This window comes from Mytilus trossulus, chromosome 9 (assembly GCF_036588685.1).
Source record: "Mytilus trossulus isolate FHL-02 chromosome 9, PNRI_Mtr1.1.1.hap1, whole genome shotgun sequence".
Classification (NCBI taxonomy): domain Eukaryota; kingdom Metazoa; phylum Mollusca; class Bivalvia; order Mytilida; family Mytilidae; genus Mytilus; species Mytilus trossulus.
In genome coordinates this window covers 17043390-17065939 of record NC_086381.1, presented here as the reverse complement: position 1 = coordinate 17065939, position 22550 = coordinate 17043390, and the positions used below count along the sequence as shown (strand labels likewise).

The 22550-nt window shown below is 32.6% G+C and overlaps 1 protein-coding gene across 1 annotated transcript; it reads left to right on the top strand.

Annotated features, from left to right (window-relative positions):
- Positions 1–615: 615 nt before the first annotated feature.
- LOC134684338 (thrombospondin-4-like) lies at positions 616–22208 on the top strand. The gene is made up of 12 exons (XM_063543627.1): positions 616–623; positions 1460–1545; positions 4251–4346; positions 4966–5190; positions 5532–5722; positions 9311–9483; positions 10394–10618; positions 11340–11539; positions 18405–18475; positions 20238–20318; positions 20856–21056; positions 22012–22208. Exons 1-12 carry the CDS (start codon positions 616–618, stop codon positions 22057–22059), a joined length of 1605 nt encoding a protein of 534 aa, XP_063399697.1. The 3' UTR covers positions 22060–22208.
- The last annotated feature ends 342 nt before the right edge of the window (positions 22209–22550 follow it).

Sequence of the window (22550 nt, the reverse complement as noted above, 5' to 3'; positions counted from 1 at the left end):
ACAAACTGTAAATACAGAAATTATTGTGTTTGTTATTACAAAAATGCAACAGGAAATTAATTGCAATAATTTGAATTTGCATTATGTATAAAAAAGAAGATGTGGTATGATTGCCAATGAGACAACTTTCCACAACGGTTTTTTTTGGTGAGGCTTTATCAAATGAACTTAATTGAATTAAAATTTATTCTTTTGCTTTCTGAGTAGGAACACATATATACGTATATAAATATCAAGTTAAAGATTTAGATGGTTTCATAAAAGAGAGTGTTTCTCAGTCTCAATCTCCTTGTAGGGTATAGGGTTCAAGTAGTGTACAAGGGTACATAGTTCCAGCGGAAGGAATATTTAATGAGTAAATCGGTATTACTGAGTAAATCGGAATGAATGATGATTAAATAGTTCATTAAATTAGGACATTTTGGATCTTTTTTATGACTGTGAAAAACTTAGTGTTATATATATTGGTCGGCTGGTCGGCATTTATTAAAATTTAGTATACAATATTTATATTTAATGGTCGGCAGGTTGGCAGGTCGGCACTTATTGAAATTTAGTATACAATATTTATATTTAATGGTCGGCAGGTCAGCACTTATTAAATATTAGTATACAATGTATATGTAATAGTTGGCAGGTCGGCAGGTTACTTTTAAGAAAACATAGATGAATAAGTGCCGACCTGCCGACCTTACTTTTAAGCATACATAGATGAATAAGTGCTAACTGCCGACCTGCCGACCTGACTTTTAAACATTCATAGAAAAATAAGTGCGGACTGCCGACCTGCCGACCTTACTTTTTAGGGAACATTTTCTCACTAATAAGTGCCGACTGCCGGCCTTAGTATTTTAGTAAATATTTACTAATAAGTGCCGACGGCCGACCTTAGTAATTTAGTAAACATTTACTAATAAGTGCCGACTGCCGACTTTAGTATTTTAGTAAACATTTACTAATAAGTGCCGACTGCCGACTTTAGTATTTTAGTAGACATTTACTAATAAGTGCCGACTGCCGACTTTAGTATTTTAGTAGACATTTACTAATAAGTGCCGACTGCCAACCTTAGTATTTTAGTAGACATTTACTAATAAGTGCCGACTGCCAACCTTAGTATTTTAGTAGACATTTACTAATAAGTGCCGACTGCCAACCTTAGTATTTTAGTAGACATTTACTAATAAGTGCCGACTGCCAACCTTAGTATTTTAGTAGACATTTACTAATAAGTGCCGACTGCCAACCTTAGTATTTTAGTAAACTTTACTAATAAGTGCCGACTGCCGATCTGCAGACCGTAATTTTTAGGGAACATTTACTCTCTAATATAGAAACTTATTTAATCAAGAGTTCGTCGTAAGTAGGAAATAAAACAGTTGAGATATTTTGACTTCTGTTTTGATAGAAATGTTAATGAAGCTGTTTATAATTTTATGTTAAATTAACATCATTCCAGAGATGGAGATAGTGTCCTTGACATCAGTGACAATTGTCAGGAGGCAGCTAATGGTGAACAGATAGATACAGATGGGGATAGTATAGGTGAGGTCATATGTACTTTATAAAAAAAAAAATATTTTGTGTATGTTACAGTTGACAGTTTGCCAGCTATACCAGTTAATAAATGCTGTAAAAATCGCACAATGAAAACAAAAACAAGTAAAAAATTTAGTCATAAACCATGACGATCCTTATAAATTACCACAACATATTCAAGGAAAACAATTTAGAAAAAAAATTAAAAAATATTATGGTTTTTTGTAATATTTATTAGCTGTTTCTTACAAAATATCATTAGAAGATGTGATATGACTGCTAACAAGTTTCCTTTTCATCAGAAACCAAATTATATAGAAGTAAGCAATTATAGGTCACAGTATGGTCTTTGAAAATGAGCAAATCCCATACAGCATAGTAAGCAGTAGTGACACCCTAGAGAAAAAAATCAGTGGAATTACACTGGAATACCACTGATATTCCATTGTAATTTCCACTGGAATTCCAGTAATTATCAATGGAATAATTTGGCTGGAATTCCACTGGAACTACATTGGCTTTCCACTGGAATTACAGTGAAAATTCCAGTGTTATTTCACTGGATTCCAGCCAAATTATTCCACTGATAATCACTGGAATTCCAGTGGAAATTACAGTGTTATTTCACTTGTATTCCAGTGGAATTCCAGCCAAATTATTCCAGTGGAATGCGAATGTAATTCCAGTGGTATTTTGCTGCAACTCCAGTGGAATAACTACAGTTCCAGTGGAATTGCTACTCTGACATATACGCCCTATTGCTGGCCTTATCACTACTTCTGAGAAACACAAAATATAGTGATTCATCATATGATTGATCTGATCATATTCAAATAAATAACATTTTTAACATCCTATCCATGAACAGAAAAATGTCCTGCATGGTTTGTATAGGTAGAATAAAAACAGTGTCTATATGGTCAGCTTAAAATGTACCCACAAACTGATTAACTAATATAAAAATTATGTGTGATATATAAATTTCTCTTCCTTTCTGTAATTCAAAACTTGCTGTCTCTGTACTTCCAACTATAATTGCTGAATAAAGGTATTAAAATGGAGTCTGCATAAAATCTGTTTCATATCATTGCTGGCAGCTCATATTTAATCCCCTAAAAGTACAAAAATATCCACAAAGAATCAATTGTTCAAGAGGTAATGATTGTATGAAGCAATAAATTCAATAGAAACAGCATTATGCATCTTAAATTGCATTGGAAGTTTAAGTTAAACTCAAATTTAGTAACACCCCCCCCCCTTAACCCTTGAAGATAAAACTGACGACTTAAATTATTATTTACGATGAATATTATTCACACAATTTAATTTCTGCATATCAGATTATCATATATACCCATGTACCATTTACATGTCAGATTACGATATGTCTGTTATGCAAAGGAGTAGGTCCGGTAAGGTCTGATATTGGCCTCCAATTTCAGGTTCATCTTACGAAAGATTTTTGACATTTTCAAAACATTTAAGTGTCTGTTTCAATTGATTCAATTAGTTTATATGAAAGATTTTCACTGATTTATTCATTAAAAAAGCTCCGATTCAAGCTTAAACATGAAAAATCTATCAATTATGCCAAAAAACGTAACTTTCAGATGGTTTTTGTCAGAAATGAATGTGGCCGCATCCGTGTTCATCCTCAACTTTTATATATCTTATGTATTATCATCAAATACAAATCATATTTTAATGTTATGAATGAACACGAATGCGGCCATTTTCATTTTACACGGAAACCATCTAAAATTTAACTAAAATACTATAATTGTGAAGATTTTAGTAATTGAGCACGACTTAATTATGCTTGTACCCAATATATGTGCATTGTATTGTCAATAACAGCCCATATTTATGTAGCAAAAGCATTTAACTTTCCAATAAATAGATAAAAGACTACGTTTTCACAATTTTGTAAAACTGCTATATTTTGGGGCCAAAAAAGGGTCTTACTGAACCTACTCCTTAAAAACAATTCAAATGCATGTGAGAAAACTAACAACCTGATTTATAAAAAAAATATGATAAATAAGCCAAAAATCATTTAATAACAGGTTCATGACTTGGGACAGGCGAATACAGAATATGGTGGAATCAAATATGTGAGTGGCTGAAAAGTTAATTGAAATACAAAATACAGGTTTCTGCTTAGCAGCTTGATGAAAATTGATTGGTTAATGATGTTAATGATACTGATGTTTTTATGCCCCACCTATGATAGTAGAGGGGCATTATGTTTTCTGGTCTGTGCCTCTGTTCGTCCGTCCGTCTGTGCGTCCGTCCGTCTGTCCCGCTTCAGGTTAAAGTTTTTGGTCAAGGTAGTTTTTGATGAAGTTGAAGTCCAATCAACTTGAAACTTAGTATACATGTGCCCTATGATATGATCTTTCTAATTTAAATGCCAAATTAGAGTTTTGACCCCAATTTTACGGTTCACTGAACATAGAAAATAGTAGTGCAAATTTCAAGTTAAAGTTTTTGGTCAAGGTAGTTTTTGATAAAGTAGAAGTCCAATCAACTTGAAACTTAGTGTACATGTTCCCTTTGATAACATCATTCTAATTTTGATGCCAAATTAGAGAATTTGTTCCAATTTCACGGTCCACTAAACATAGAAAATGATAGTGTGAGTGGGGCATCCGTGTACTGTGGACACATTCTTGTTTACTAAATGTCTGTAATTATGTTTATATTTGTAGGAGATGTTTGTGATTCTGATTTAGATGGTGATGGTATAAACAACTCTAATGATACTTGTCCATACCTACATAACCCTCTACAGACAGATGTCAACGGTATGTATAAACAACTCTGATGATAATTGTCCATACCTACATAACCCTCTACAGGCAGATATCAACGGTATGTATAAACAACTCTGATGATAATTGTCCATACCTACATAACCCTCTACAGACAGATGTCAACGGTATGTATAAACAACTCTGATGATAATTGTCCGTACCTACATAACCCTCTACAGACAGATGTCAACAGTATATGTATTAACAACTCTGATGATAATTGTCCGTACCTACATAACCCTCTACAGACAGATGTCAACGGTATGTATAAACAAATCTGATGATAATTGTCCGTACCTACATAACCCTCTACAGACAGATGTCAACGGTATGTATTAACAACTCTGATGATAATTGTCCGTATCTACATAACCCTCTACAGGCAGATGTCAATGGTATGTATATGCTTGAAGCAGTAAGGCACATCATAAGAAGGGTATTTTTGTTTATGCCATCTAGAAGTTCAGCAATTATCAATCAATCAATTAATTTATATAAAATGTGAGTTCATATTGTTTGAAGGTATTTAAAATAGAAATTTCATATTGTTAACTGAACTGTAGAAATATTCTTTTGCAAACTGGAAATATAGGTATATTGTATTATTTAGGAGACCAGGTTGGTGACGATTGTGTAGTTGACTCTGATGGGGACGGTGTAGATGACAGTAATGATACCTGTCCATATAACAAATATATATCTACAACTTCCTTCTCTGATTATATCTCCGTTGATCTGTATCCTGGCTACAGTTTGGATCCTCAATGGAGAGTAAAGGCAGCAGGGAGGGAGATATACCAGTTAGCTGATACTATGAAACCAGTCATGTTAATAGGTCAGTTTGTCGGTTACAATGTACCTGTAGATTAGAATTGTGAAATAAATTAAGTGAAATCAGTGACATTTTACACACATACAACAACAGAAATGTATTCAAAATGTCTTCCAAGTAAGTCTGTATAGATGAGTTTTGAATTAAGTTATATTTGATTAAAACCCACTCTTGACTTTATATCATACATTCAGAATAAAATTGAGAATGGAAATTGGGAATGTGTCAAAGAGACAACAACCAGACCATAGAACAGACAACAGCAGAAGCTAGGTCACCAATGTTTCCTTTCTTTCTTGGCAAAAAACCTTATTGTATACAGTTATATATAATTTTATAAATAGGGGAGCAGACATATGGATCTGTGAAATACAGTGGAACTGTTTATGTACCATCAGATAAGGGAGATAACTACATCGGAATAGTGTTTGGTTATGTTAACAATAGGAAGTTTTATCTATTGTCATGGAAACCAACTAATTACAACTTTGAAACTACAACTTTTCAGACCGGTGTTAAAGGACTCAATTTAAAGGTAATTATGTAGAAGCTATTTAGCTAACTGTGTATTTGCATTATTTATAAGTTCAGGATAATTTTAATAAGTTTGAATGTTTTGAATTGGATTAAAAATATTTTCTCTTGTCTTTCAATGCACTGCAGGGTTCCATTTGTCAATGCATGGTAGTTTTCATTCCTAAACAAGGGTCTTTCTGTATTCTTTGAATTGTACATCGCTTTTTTTTAAATATGAATATTGAAATAAGAATGAAGTTTGTTACAAAATTAAGGTCCATTGATAGTTCTGTCTTAAAAACCTAAAGTTTCCAAGAAAAAATAGTTTTTGTAGTCCAGTATAAGTGATGAACAGGTAATTGTATGAAGAGTCTTACTATTAAGTCTTCATATTTAGCTCACCTGGCCCGAAGGGCCAAGTGAGCTTTTCCCATCACCTGGCGTCCGTCTTCGTCGTCATCGTCCGTCGTCGTTAACTTTTACAAAAATCTTCTCCTCTGAAACTACTGGGCCAAATTAAACCAAACTTGGCCACAATCATCATTGGGGTATCTAGTTTAAAAAATGTGTCTGGTGACCTCGCCAACTAACCAAGATGGCCGCCATGCACGATATTTTAAAGGAGAATTAAGTTTAACAGCATTGATTGAAAAAATAAAGCATCATTATATTTTGGAGAAGAAGATATCAGTTAAAAATAAATGTTTTGAAAAGTTTAATCAAGCTTGGTGCATTTACCAAGAGGCTTTACAGGATACTTTGGTAGATTAGCAACTATGAAAAAAAATTGGCAGACATCAAAATGATTTTTGTTTTTTTTATATTGGTTTTTTGTTTTTTTTTGTTTTTTGTTGCTTTTTTTGGTTTTTTTTCTTTTTCTTTAATCATCTTTTAATTCTTTTATTTATTAATTCTCTATATTTTTTTTGTATGTCCTTTTTAATAAGATACAATTATAAAATCCAAACAAAATGTTATTTTTCAAGTTCTATACATTTTCTAATAGGTTGTATTATATTACATTTATATATATATGAACTTATTGTTTGATAACTGTACTGTTGTATATTATATATGTTGGATAAAAAAAAATAAAAATAAAAATAATAAAAAAAAAAAAAAGATGGCCGCCATGGCTAGAAATAGAACATAGGGGTAAAATGCAGATTTTGGCTTATAACTCTAAAACCAAAGCATTGAGAGCAAATCTGGCATGGGGTAAAATTGTTTATCAGGTCAAGTTCTATCTGCTCAGAAATTTTCAGATGAATCGGACAACCCGTTGTTGGGTTGCTGTCCCTGAAGTGGTAATTTTAAGGAAATTTTGCTGTATTTTGTTATTATCTTATATATTATTATAGATAGAGAAAACCGTAAACAGCAATAATGTTCAGCAAAGTAAGATCTACAAATAAGTCAACATTTGGAAATGGTCAATTGACCACCTAAGGAGTTATTGTCCTTTATAGTCAATTTTTAACAATTTTCATAAAATTTGTAAATTTGAACTAACATTCCACTGAAACTACTGGGTCAAGTTCATTATAGATAGAAATAGTTGTAAGCAGCAAGAATGTTCAGTAAAGTAAGATGTACAAACACATCACCATCACCAAAACACGATTTTATCATGAATCCATTTGTGTCCTTTGTTTAATATGCACATAGACAAAGGTGAGCGACACAGGCTCTTAAGAGCCTATAGTTTAAGTACACATTTGTAATAATTAAGTTCAAAAGACAGTTTAATATACAGGGGTCAAATTATTGTGTATTTTTCATCTGCATGATTTGCAGTTTATGATGTGTGGTTTCAACTTTTGGATAACATATGTTTTCAATTATTATTTATTAGACTTTTGTAATTCAATAAGTACTTTTTGAAACTATGATAATTAAAATTGAGAATGGAAATGGGGAATGTGTCAAAGAGACAACAACCCGACCAAATAAAAAACAACAGCAGAAGGTCACCAACAGGTCTTCAATGTAGCCAGAAATTCCCGCACCCGGAGGCGTCCTTCAGCTGGCCCCTAAACAAATATATACTAGTTCAGTGATAATGAACGCCATACTAATTTCCAAATTGTACACAAGAAACTAATATAAAAATAATACAAGACTAACAAAGGCCAGAGGCTCCTGACTTGGGACAGGCGCAAAAATGCGGCGGGGTTAAACATGTTTGTGAGATCTCAACCCTCCCCCTATACCTCTAACCAATGTAGAAAAATAAACGCATAACAATACGCACATTAAAATTCAGTTCAAGAGAAGTCCGAGTCTGATGTCAAAAGATGTAACCAAAGAAAATAAACAAAATGACAATAATACATAAATAACAACAGACTACTAGCAGTTAACTGACATGCCAGCTCCAGACTTCAATTAAACTGACTGAAAGATTATGATTTCATCATATGAACATCAGGCACAATCCTTCCCGTTAGGGGTTTAGTATCATACCATCATAACATATATGAGAAGAACATAACCCATGTCATGCCAACAACTGTTTTTAGAATAAATGTCTTTAGTTCCGACGCAAAGACCTTATCAGTGACTCAATATTAACGCCAAATATGCAATCTTTAATGACTTGACAACAGTATCGTAATTATATCCCTTCTTAATCAGTCTATTTAAAGGTTTTGTAAGTTTCTGAGGTGAATACTGACACCTTTGTGCTTTATAAAGAATATTTCCATAAAAAATTGGATGTGAAATACCTGAACGTATAAATAGTCTGCATGTTGAGCTATATTTACGAATGATGTCTTTATACCGATGATAAAATTTAGTAAAAGTTTTGACTAGTTTGTGATATCGAAAACCCTGGTGTAATAATTTTTCAGTAATACATAAATTTCTCTCGTTAAAATCTAAAACATTGTTACAAACACGAGCGAATCGTACAAGTTGAGATATATAAACACCGTAAGATGGTGACAAGGGAACGTCACCATCTAAAAACGGATAATTAACGATAGGAAATGAAAAATCATCCCTTTTATCATAAATTTTAGTATTCAGCTTTCCGTTAGTGATATAGATATCAAGATCGAGGAAAGGGCAGTGGTCATTATTAGTATTAGCTTTATTTAAAGTAAGTTCAGCAGGATAAATTTCATTAATATACATACTGAAGTCGTCATTATTGAGAGCCAAAATATCATCCAAATATCTAAAAGTATTATTAAATTTGTTTATCAGATGTTGTTTTGATGGGTCTTTGCTTATTTTTGTCATAAATTGTAACTCATAACAATACAAAAAGAGGTCCGCAATAAGTGGTGCACAGTTAGTCCCCATTGGAATTCCGATAATCTGACGATATACGGAATCCCCAAAGCAAACAAAAATGTTATCTAGTAAAAATTCAAGGGCATATATAGTATCAAAGCATGTCCAATTAACATAGTTTTTTTGTTTATTGCTACTAAAAAATGATCTAAAAGAGTTTGAACATATATATTCACATTCTGATTTTTTTGAATGCCCATTTAATTAGGTGTGTGAATTTTTTCTTAATGAGAATGTGAGGCAATGTGGTATTAAATTGTCCATATCATTTAATTTAAATGTGTCCATATTTCATTACAAATAGGTAGTGAACTCCAATACTGGTCCTGGACAAACATTAGCTTATGCTCTGTGGCACAGTAGTACAACAGTGAATCAGGATACAGTATTATGGCAGGATGGTAACATGACAAGATGGAGTAATTACACATCTTATAAATGGTTCCTATGGCATTATACTGATTTAAATAAGATCAGGTAGATAACTAAAGTATGGATCTAAAACTGAATCTAAGACATCCAAAGATAATTTTATACTGATAAGATGTGATTGTTGAATAGATGCATTCATCCAATTTCAATACTGACTACATTGTATGTCAGCACCTTCAGCAATGTTTGATGGAAATATATATAGATATTTATATCACAAATTTATTCCTACAATATTTCATACCTCATTTTATGCATGTCACAGTTGTACTATACTTGGAATACAATATTGGCTGCAACTTTTTTTTTTTTTTTTTTTTAAATTAATCAAAGTTTTATTGCACTTTTGCTGTTGACAATTTACTCAATCTACAGCTTCAATTAAGTATTCCTTAAATTAGTTATTGAATATCTAAGGAAAAATGTTCAGTTAAGTATAAAGTTTAAGTTATATATATTAAATACGTTAGAGCAGTTCTACAGAGTATAAATTTGCTCCGGAATACAGGACGTTTCTTAACCTAAACTGTATTTGGATTTATTTATTAAAGCTTCACTGAACCGTGAAATTGATGATCTTTAATACTTACAGCATGACTTTTTAGCCAACAAAAAAAAGAGGTCATAGTTATAGATAAACATATCCCATTTGCCTGCTTAGTTTGGTTTAATTGTGGAGATATAGAAGTCAATTTTCCTTTATGCTTTAATTAATGTGGACAAATGAAGTGCAACTTTTGTTGTAATTGAACGTTTTAGTACAAATAAATGAAATGTAAATTAGATTGATTGATTGTTGGTTGCTTAACGCCGCATTAGCACAAAAAGACTATATCGCAGCTAAAATGTAAATTAGAACAAACGCAAATACTTGAGTAAAATCTTCCAACTGCAGGCTCTAAACCCTGCAGAACCAAAGAGAGCAAAACTTTATAATTTTTCATAATCATTTCAGATTCCAATTGTTTGATGTAGATTCATTATTAGCTGACAGTGGTGACATCTATGACACCAGTATAACTGGAGGCCGTGTTGGAGTGTACCAGTTTGGCCAGGAATCAGTTCTATGGTCTGATTTGAAGGTCCAGTGTATCCCCAGAGACAATAAAGCTTTGTATCTGGATGGAGTGGATGATTATATTGTGCTTACCAATATCACTCGTTTAGACATTTATCAAAGGTGAGTTTAGAATTAATTCATGAATACAATTTATAGAATTTCATTTTCATGCCCATATACTAAAACCAACATATTTTTGCGAGGTTTTTTTTTCCGCGACTTCCAGAGGAAAAAAATAATGAGAATATAAATCGTTGCAAATTAGTAAATCTTTATTAATCTACTTCAAGTAAATAAGAAAATCTGGAATATTAAAAGCCGCAAAATGGAGTAGTATTGGTGTAACGCGAAATAAAGTATCCACGAAAATAAGTTGGTTGATAGTAGTTTTAGTGCCAAAAAACAAGTATTGGCTTCTGTATGTTGTTATTGACATTTGAAAAATTTAGCTCTTGATGAGGTTTAACAACTGTCATAATTTTTTTCCCAAAAGATTGTACATAATCATGATTATTTTGTGACTTGGTGAAACTTCTTTCACACATAAAAAGTATAACTTCAAAATGACAATTCCTATAATTGGCATGTAGAAATAAGAATGAAAGATAAAAATATAAAACCTTATTTGAAAAATTGAAATAACATGAAGTGCTGATGGCGAAGGTCACATGACAGACAGGGGATGCTGACAAGTAGTTTTATTGTCCTTTTAAAATTATTATTTAAACTTTAATAGTCAATCAACTCCATGCACTTTTTTGACTGTGCACTAATAAAAATGTTAATGTTTTTCTACTTTATTTAAAAAATAATATATAAAAACCTGTATTGCTATCAACAGTTTTTCTATTGGACTGTGGATAAAGATAGCCTCCATGGCAGGGGGTGATATGCCATTATTTTGTACAGACACAAGAACTATATGTCTATGGTTAGATGGAGGTTTTATACAGGGATCTTATGGAAATAACACAGTAACATCAACATCCACTATCAATACAAACCAATGGATCAGTTTGTTATACATATATGATGAATCAGGTGAGATTATACTAGAACTTTCAGGTGAGATTAAGTAAGGACTTTCAGGGAAGATTGTTTCTGGTAAAAACACCCTGTTCCCCATGCTTTATAATTTCATTTTAGTACTAACTGATTGAGCTAGCTGTGTCACTTTACCTTGAGACTTGACTAACTACCTTGTTTTATTTACTAACTAGAACACACCCGCGAAATCGCGGGCATTCAGAGCGTACTTTAACGTATGTAAAGTGATGTTGGAAGAATTTTGTAAAATATTGAATGACTGGAGAATTTCAGCAAAAGTATCATAAGTTATAGGTTATTGGGGACAGGAAAATGCTTTTTTAGCTCACCTGGCCCGAAGGGCCAAGTGAGCTTTTCCCATCACTTTGCGTCCGGCGTCCGTCGTCCGTCGGCGTTGTTAACTTTTACAAAAATCTTCTCCTCTGAAACTACTGGGCCAAATTGAACCAAACTTGGCCACAATCATCATTGGGGTATCTAGTTTAAAAAATGTGTGGCGTGACCCGGTCAACCAACCAAGATGGCCGCCACGGCTAAAAATAGAACATAGGGATAAAATGCAGTTTTTGGCTTATAACTCAAAAACCAAAGCATTTAGAGGAAATCTGACATGGGGTAAAAATGTTTATCAGGTCAAGATCTATCTGCCCTGAAATTTTCAGATGAATCGGTCAACCCGTTGTTGGGTTGCTGCCCCTGAATTGGTAATTTTGTCGAAATTTTGCAGTTTTTGGTTATTATCTTGAATATTATTATAGATAGAGATAAACTGTAAACAGCAATAATGTTCAGTAAAGTAGGATTTACAAATAAGTCAACATGACCGAAATGGTCAGTTGACCCGTTTAGGAGTTATTGCCCTTTATAGTCAATTTTTAACCATTTTTCGTAAATCTTAGTTATCTTTTACAAAAATCTTCTCCTCTGAAACTACTGTGCCAAATTGAACCAAACTTGGCCACAATCATCATTGGGGTGTATAGTTTAAAAAATGTGTGGCGTGACCCGGTCAACCAACCAAGATGGCCGCCACGGCTAAAAATAGAACATAGGGGTAAACTGCAGTTTTTGGCTTATAACTCAAAAACCAAAGCATTTAGAGGAAATCTGACAGGGGGTAAAAATGTTTATTAGGTCAAGATCTATCTGCCCTGAAATTTTCAGATGAATCGGTCAACCCGTTGTTGGGTTGCTGCCCCTGAATTGGTAATTTTGTCGAAATTTTGCAGTTTTTGGTTATTATCTTGAATATTATTATAGAAATAGATAAACTGTAAACAGCAATAATGTTTAGTAAAGTAGGATTTACAAATAAGTCAACATGACCGAAATGGTCAGTTGACCCGTTTAGGAGTTATTGCCCTTTATAGTCAATTTTTAACCATTTTTCGTAAATCTTATTAGTTATCTTTTACAAAAATCTTCTCCTCTGAAACTACTGGGCCAAATTGAACCAAACTTGGCCACAATCATCATTGGGGTATATAGTTTAAAAAATATGTGGCGTGACTCGGTCAACCAACCAAGATGGCCGCCACGGCTAAAAATAGAACATAGGGGTAAACTGCAGTTTTTGGCTTATAACTCAAAAACCAAAGCATTTAGAGGAAATCTGACATGGGGTAAAAATGTTTATCAGGTCAAGATCTATCTGCCCTGAAATTTTCAGATGAATCGATCAACCCGTTGTTGGGTTGCTGCCCCTGAATTGGTAATTTTGTCGAAATTTTGCAGTTTTTGGTTATTATCTTGAATATTATTATAGATAGAGATAAACTGTAAACAGCAATAATGTTAAGTAAAGTAGGATTTACAAATAAGTCAACATGACCGAAATGGTCAGTTGACCCCTTTAGGAGTTATTGCCCTTTATAGTCAATTTTTAACCATTTTTCGTAAATCTTAGTTATCTTTTACAAAAATCTTCTCCTCTGAAACTACTGGGCCAAATTGAACCAAACTTGGCCACAATCATCATTGGGGTATCTAGTTTAAAAAATGTGTGGCGTGACCCATTTCCAACCAAGATGGCCGCCACGGCAAAAAATAGAACATAGGGGTAAAATGCAGTTTTTGGCTTATAACTCAAAAACCAAAGCATTTAGAGGAAATCTGACATGGGGTAAAAATGTTTATCAGGTCAAGATCTATCTGCCCTGAAATTTTGAGATGAATCGGTCAACCCGTTGTTGGGTTGCTGCCCCTGAATTGGTAATTTTGTGGAAATGTTGCAGTTTTTGGTTATTATCTTGAATATTATTATAGATAGAGATAAACTGTAAACAGCAATAATGTTTAGTAAAGTAGGATTTACAAATAAGTCAACATGACCGAAATGGTCAGTTGACCCGTTTAGGAGTTATTGCCCTTTATAGTCAATTTTTAACCATTTTTAGCTCACCTGGCCCAAAGGGCCAAGTGAGCTTTTCTAATCACTTTGCGTCCGGCTTCCGTCGTCCGTCGTCTGTCGTCCGTCGTCGTCCGGCGTTAGCTTTTACAAAAATCTTCTCCTCTGAAACTACTGGGCCAAATCAAACCAAACTTGGCCACAATCATCATTGGGGTATCTAGTTTAAAAAATGTGTGGCGTGACCCGGTCAACCAACCAAGATGGCCGCCATGGCTAAAAATAGAACATAGGGGTAAAATGCAGTTTTTGGCTTATAACTCAAAAACCAAAGCATTTAGAGCAAATCTGACATGGGGTAAAAATGTTTATCAGGTCAAGATCTATCTGCCCTGAAATTTTCAGATGAATCGGTCAATCGGTTGTTGGGTTGCTGCCCTTGAATTGGTAATTTTGAAGAAGTTTTGCTGTTTTTGGTTATTATCTTGAATATTATTATAGTTAGAGATAAACTGTAAACAGCAATAATGTTCAGCAAAGTAAGATCTACAAATAAGTCAACATGACCAAAAAGGTCAGTTGACCCGTTTAGGAGTTATTGCCCTTTATAGTCAATTTTTAACCATTTTTCGTTAATTAAAGTAATCTTTTACAAAAATCTTCTCCTCTGAAACTACTGGGCCAAATTAATCCAAACTTGGCCACAATCATCTTTGGGGTATCTAGTTTAAAAAATGTGTGGCGTGACCTTGTCAACCAACCATGATGGCCGCCACGGCTAAAAATAGAACAAAGGGGTAAAATGCAGTTTTTGGCTTATAACTCAAAAACCAAAGCATTTTGAGGAAATCTGACATGGGATAAAAATGTTTATCAGGTCAAGATCTATCTGCCCTGAAATTTTCAGATGAATTGGTCAATCGGTTGTTGGGTTGCTGCCCCTGAATTGGTAATTTTGAGGAAATTTTGCTGTTTTTGGTTATTATCTTGAATATTATTATAGATAGAGATAAATTGTAAACAGCAATAATGTTCAGCAAAGTAAGATCTACAAATAAGTCAACATGACCAAAATGGTCAGTTGACCCCTTTAGGAGTTATTGTCCTTTATAGTCAATCTTTAACCATTTTTCATAAATCTAAGTAATCTTTTACAAAATCTCCACTGAAACTACTAGGCCACAATCATCTTTGGGGTATCTAGTTTGAAAAATGTGTCCGATGACCTGGCCATTCAACCAAGGTGGCCGCCACGGCTAAAAATAGAACATAGGGGTAAAATGCAGTTTTTTGCTTATAACTATGAAACCAAAGCATCTAGAGCAAATCTGACAAGAAGTTAAATTGTTAATCAAGTCAATATCTATCTGCCCTGAATTTTTCAGATGAATTGGACAACTGGTTGTTGGGTTGCTGCCCTCCAATTGGTAATTTTTAAAGAAATTTTGCCGTTTTGGGTTATCTTGAATACTATTATAGATAGCGATAAACTGTAAACAGCAATAATGTTCAGCAAAGTAAGATCTACAAATAAGTCAACATGACCTAAATGTTCAATTGACCCCTTAAGGAGTTATTGCCCTTTATAGTCAATTTTTAACAATTTTCATTAATTTGGTAAATTTATGTAAATTTTTACCAAATATAGTTCTCTGTTACTAATGGGCAAAGTTCATGATAGATATAATTATAAGAAGCAAAATCGTTCAGTAAAGTAAGAACTTCAAACACATCACCATCACCAAAATACAATTTTGTCATGAATCCATTTGTGTCCTTTGTTTAATATGCACATAGACCAAGGTGAGTGACACAGGCTCTTTAGAGCCTCTAGTTTGTAAATCTTAGTAATCTTTTACAAAAATCTTCTCCTCTGAAACTACCAAGCCAAATTAAAACAAACTTGGCCACAATCATCATTGGGGTATCTTGTTTAAAAAATGTGTGGCGTGACCCAGCCAATGAACCAAGATGGCCGCCATGGCTAAAAATAGAACATAGGGGTAAAATGCAGTTTTTGGCTTATAACTCAAAAACCAAAGCATTTAGAGCAAATCTGACGGGGAGTAAAATTGTTTATCAGTTCAAGATCTATCTGCCCTGAAATTTTCAGATGAATTGGACAACACGTTGTTGGGTTGCTGCCCCTGAATTGGTAATTTTAGGGAAATTTTACTGTTTTTCGTTATTATCTTGAATATTATTATAGATAGAGATAAACTGTAAACAGAAATAATGTTCATCAAAGTAAGATCTACAAATAAGTCAACATGATAAAAATGGTCAGTTGACCCCTTTATGAGTTATTGCTCTTTACAGTCAATTTTTAACCATTTGACGTAAATCTTAGTAATATTTTACAAAAATCTTCTCCTCTAAAACTACCAGGATAAATTAAAACAAACTTGGCCGCAATCATTATTGGGGTACCTAGTTTAAAAAATGTGTGGCATGACCTGGCCAACCAACCAACATGGCCGCCATGGCTAAAAATAGAACATAGGGGTAAATTGCAGTTTTTGGCTAAAACTCAAAAACCAAAGCATTTAGAGCAAATCTGACAGGGAGTAAAATTGTTAATCAGGTCAAGATCAATCTGCCATGAAATTTGCAGATGGATCGGACAACCTGCTGTTAGGTTGCTGCCCCTGAATTAGTAATTTTAAGGAAATTTCGCCGTTTTTTGTTATTATCTTGAATATTATTATAGATAGAGATAAACTTGAAACAGCAACAATGTACAGCAAAGTAAGACCCAAAAATAAGTTAACATGACCAAAATGGTCAATTGACCCCTTAAGGAGTTATTGTCCTTTATAGTGCATTTTTAACAATTTTCATATGTTATTATACAAGGCTTTATTTACAAACGAAAGTGAAACAACGCCTTGTGAATCTGTAGTACGATAGAGTCCCTAAAGTGGATACCTGGGGTATGTAGGGACGTTATAATAATAATTACACCTTGTGTAAGAATCCTGGCTTTTTTTTTACCCAGCCAACCAACCAAGGTGACCACCATGGCTAAAAATAGAACATAGGGGTAAAATGCAGTTTTTGGCTTATAACTCAAAAACCAAAGCATTTAGAGCAAATCTGACAGGGGAAAAATTGTTAATCAGGTCAATTTCTATCTGCCCTGAAATTTTTAGATGAATCAGACAACTGTTGTTAGGTTGCTGCCCCTAAATTGGTAATTTTAAGGAAATTTTGCTGTTTTTGGTTATTATCTTGAATATTATTATAGACAGAGATAAACTGTAAACAGCAATAATGTACAGCAATTTAAGACTCAAAAATAAGTCAAAATGACCAAAATGGTCAATTGACCCCCTAAGAAGTTATTGTCCTTTATAATCAATTTTTAACAATATTCATAAAATTTGTAAATTTTACTAACATTTTCCACTGAAACTACATGGACAAGTTCATTTATAGATAGAGATAATTGTAAGCAGCAAGAATGTTCAGTAAAGTAAGATGTACAAACACATCACAATCACCTAAACACAATTTTGTCATGAACTGTCTGCTTCCTTTGTTTAATTCACATATACCAAGGTGAGCGACACAGGCTCTTTAGAGCCTCTAGTTGTAAATCTTAATTATCTTTTACAAAAATCTTCTCCTCTGAAACTACTGGGCCAAATTAATCCAGACTTGGCAATCATCATCTTTGGGGTATCTTGTTTTAAAAATGTGTCCGGTGACCCGACTATCAAATCAAGATGGCCGCCACAGCTAAAAATAGAACATAGGGGTAAAATGCAGTTTTTGGCTTATAACTCAAAAACCAAAGCATTTAGAGCAAATCCAACACGGGATAAAATTATTAATCAGATCAAGATCTATCTGCCTTATAATTTTCAGATGAATCTGACAACCCATTGTTGGGTTGCTGCCCCTGAATCGGTAATTTTAAGGAAATTTTGCTGTTTTTGGTTATTATCTTAAATTTTATTATAGATAGAGATAAACTGTAAACAGCAATTATGTTCAGCAAAGTAAGATTTACAAATAAGTCAACATGACCGAAATTGTCAATTGACCCCCTAAGGAGTTATTGTCCTTTATAGTCAATTTTTAACAATTTTCATAAAATTTGTAAATTTTTATTAACATTTTCCACTGAAACTACTAGGCCAAGTTCATTATAGATAGAGATAAATGTAAGCAGCAAGACTAGTAAAGTAAGATTTACAAACACATCACCATCACCAAAACACAATTTTGTCATGAATCCATCTGCTTCCTTTGTTTAATATTCACATAGACCAAGGTGAGCGACACAGGCTCTTTGGAGCCTCTAGTTTTAAAGGTAAATAACAAATCTCCTTTTATTTAAAAGGAGACTTATCAATATTGTTTTTGGTTTTTTTAAATGCAACAAAACTTTCAAAAGAATATTAAACAATAATGTCCTTTTTCAAATTGAATAAATCAGGCTTATTTTACTACTAATGATTTGATGATACAATTTTAATATTGACATATTGTTTTGATTGTTTGTAGAATACTCAATGACTTTGTATGTGAATGGAATCTCAGCTGGTGTAACTAGTGATGTTATACCTATTGATCTCGTATGTATAATGAATTTAAACATTTACATGTGTTTTCAGTTTATAAGTTTGCAGAATACTAAGTCAAAAATATTTTAAAATTCTTAACCTATTAACACAAATATATAAGAAGACCAACATTAACAACAAAACTTGACAATAAATCAGGGCTAACAAAAAATAAAATTACAAAGATAAGAAACTTCAAGGATTTTTTTATCGCAAGTACCTTAAAAATGTGTAAATTAATTCTTAAACACATATAAAGAAAGGAAAGGTACTAATCAAACGATACTTTCACAAAAGTAATAGATATAGTCCAGTCAATCAAGCATAAATTTGACCCTAACCTGAAAGCAATTGCAACAGAAGATTTTTAAGTTTTAATCTTTAGTATTATACCCCAAATATACACAGAAAAACGTCCCATAAAATCTAACTTGAGAAAAACTTAAAAAATCACCATTTAAAATTCCTATGGAGAATTGCATTGAAATGGGAAAAAACTCTTGAAAAAAAGGCTGAAATATCAATAAGAATTGATACATAATTATAACTTTACTGCTTCTATTTATCAGAATGTATTGATTCTTGATTTTTTAGAGGTCTTTAGAGTATAACAAACAACTCTAAAGGTGTTTTCATATATTTGATCAAGCTATAATCTAGATTTCGTAATTTACTAGTTGACCATTTATTGAATTTTTCTACATGTCAAGGTTAAGAATCTCAAATTTAATAAAAAGAATTAAGCATGTATTCTTCTTTTTGTGGTTTAAAGTTTCTTAAGATAAGTAAGTTGCTGAAAAAATATAAGATCCAGATATAAACAATACCAAATTTTCACATTATTTTTTCAAAATGGTTATAAAGCTTCAAATTTGCAATTTCTTTAATGAAAAATGTACGAAAAAAAACTACCCATAACACTTCAGTTTTGTACATTTCATGAGCAGAAGATTATATAATTTAGTCATATACAAACTTATAACCCCATCAAAGTATCATACTATACATAAATTTCAAGAAAAACAACCCAAAACAGACCAAAAAAGACTAATTTTTGCAAAAGTTATCTCCCCTCCCAATGTTGATTTCCATAGGAAATTTAAAATGCGGATTGTGAGTCTTTCTCAAGATCGATTTTATTGGACTTAGGACTGTGTATATAAAGGACATAATACTATAGATTAGAACTTAAACATTTTCTGTTGCAATTAGTTTGAGGTTAAATCTTAGTTTGACTGGAACAATACCAAATATTTGATTATCTCAATTTGATAATATTGAGATATCATCTTAGCAGATTACAAGACACACAACTAAAAAGAACAAAATGATAATAAATTAATACAAACATTCAGAACAGTAAATAATAAGTTTTAAAAAAAATTCACATGTAATGCCATCCATTTCTTCTCTGTGTAACTGCCGCTTATTTCCTAATGAGCATGATATTAGAAAATCTAATGAATAATTAGTACAGATAAGTTTGAATAATGTTAAGAATTTAGTTTAAGAAAACACAAGTGAAGCCCTGCTCCTTTAAAGAAGAAAATAATTCCTCTGTGGTGAATACTATTTGATAGATTTATAATACTTATTATTAATTATCATCTTTCAAATTCAAGATAGATCAATAAAGTTGCTGTCATAGTTTTAATTTTCATTTCAAGGGCATATCTTGTTTAATACTTTTTCTTGATGACCCTATTAAAATTACATATACCAACAAGTTATGGTAGCCATCTTGAATTTAACATTAAAAATAATTTTATTTTAGACACAATATACCACAGATGAAGACACTTTATTTTACCTCGGGAAAGACACAAATAATTTCTATAAAGGTTATGTTGATGAGGTGAGACAAAGAATAGATAACTGCATTATAATTTCACTGAGCTATTGAAATCAACAGACCCCATCTAATGAACAACAGGTTCTTAACTTAGGACAGGTGCAAACAAATGCAGTGGGTTTAAACATTTTGATAACTACCCACCTTCTTCCTTACTTGAAAAAATAGTGTAACAACATAACATAGAAAGACACTATAAAATATGGATTGAAATGGCTTAACTCAATCAAGGACATATTACCACAAGTGAACATACACTGAACAAATAAATTGGATGTAAGACACAATGCAAAAACAAAATCATTAATAGTGATGAATAAATAAAGGCAATAGTAGTATACCGCTGAGAGATGTTAAATAATTGCATAAAGCTCACTATTATCTTGAACAAATAACCTTGCCCCCAAATAAAAAATGTACACTGGTAAAAGAAAATTTTGTTTTAAGGTACACAGTATAAATGGAGAATGGAAATATTTAAAGACTTTTGATAGGGAAAATAAGATTTGTTATTCTATTAGGTAATTTTGTTTATTTCAGTTTGTGTTTTATAATGTGGCACTGTTGGGAACAGAGATTAATGATCACATCCATTTACCTTCAATCACAAAATATCCAACATTCCACAGATATGGGCAACTATACTATAAAATGGACCAGACTACTGGTACCCTGTATCTGAAAGATGAGGGACTACTTGAGGTACCAGGTCAAATACATGACAGTCCTATTTTTGAAGATGTAAGTTATAAGTGAAAACAGAAAAATCACAAAAATACCATACTCTGAGGAAAATTAAAAACGAAAAGACCCTTATCAAATGAAAAAATCAAAAGGGCAAAAACACCAAACCAATGGATAACAACTGTCATACTCTTGACTTGGTACAGGCATTTTCTTGTGTAAAACATATCTTTAAACATTTTGGTCTCGATTAACCATGTTGAGTTAAAAAAACACTTTTATTTACACAGCATTTTCTACATCAGTTGTCTGGATGATTGACACAAGTTTGCCATTCAATTGTTATAGAAGAACCTAACAACTCTGAACCAATGTATAATTGGAAGTTGTGCAATAAAATGTGTATTTGTAGGATTTGCTACTATTACTGTACTGGCAAGTATCATTCACTACTTAATGCTCAGCTGTACAAAAGTCCTGACTTCTGGGTCTGTGATGCACTCTGGGGGAGAGAACATACACTAGCAGTGGTAGTGAATAAACTCATCATATTGATTGTTGGTGTTTTAAGTACACTTATTAGCGCAACCTTTGGTCTATTTCGTAGCAGCCAGTTTTTGTTAATGAAGGAAACCACCGACCTTCAAAAGGATAACTGACAATACTAGTCAAAGAGTCAAGTGCACTTTCATGAGTGGGATTAAAACTCACAATTTCAGTTGGGACTGGTTTGTGATTACAGTAGTAGAACTACTATGACTCCTCGGCCTGCAAGGTCCATAAACTCATCATATATACAAGGCTAAAAAAACGTTTCAACAGACCTAAATTTGTCTACAAACGACTCATCTGTGACACTTGAATAAAACATGCTCAAAAGGCAAAAAAAAAGTAAGTTTAAGAGAATTGAGGACACCAAATGTTAGTATGTATGTTGCTTTGAAATGTACAATGGGACAAACCTGATAAATAACTGGTGTAACCCAACTTGTATTTTTTTATCTTCATGCAGAGCCTCCAGGATTATAGCAGATTTAATTTGGAATATCCTGATAATTAGCAAGGAAATTGGTTTATATGAATATAAAGGATAGAAGTTCCAGAAGAAAATATCAACATATTTGAGAGAGATGATACTATGGGCCACAGCAATTGACATTGTTTGATGAACTGTTATTATATATATATATTGAATAAAATAATAATAAAACTGTGATAGATGTTATATTTTTAAGGTTGTTTTTTATAATGTTGATCGTTATACATTTTTATTTAGAACAAACATGTTATAAAAATGCAATTTATTTTATAATAAAAATCGTCTTTATGAAATTATGACTTTATCTCTTATTATAACTTGACCTTTTTAATTCATTTCAAAGGGATCTAATATGATTAAATTACTGATTAATGAGGTGTTTTATGTAGAAGTGGCTGGATTTAGGAAACGCACAGACCACCAAAAAGATACCTTGCAAATGTAACTTTTTACTTGCTTTCAGTATCTGTGGATTCTCTCGGGATGCTACCTTCCATACGATACTGAAAATG

Bases quoted from the DNA above. Each gene is read 5' to 3' on its own strand.
- LOC134684338 (XM_063543627.1), top strand. The intron at 9,484-10,393 runs GTAGATAACTAA...TAATCATTTCAG, and splicing joins ACTGATTTAAATAAGATCAG to ATTCCAATTGTTTGATGTAG. The intron at 11,540-18,404 runs GTGAGATTATAC...GATTGTTTGTAG, and splicing joins ATACATATATGATGAATCAG to AATACTCAATGACTTTGTAT.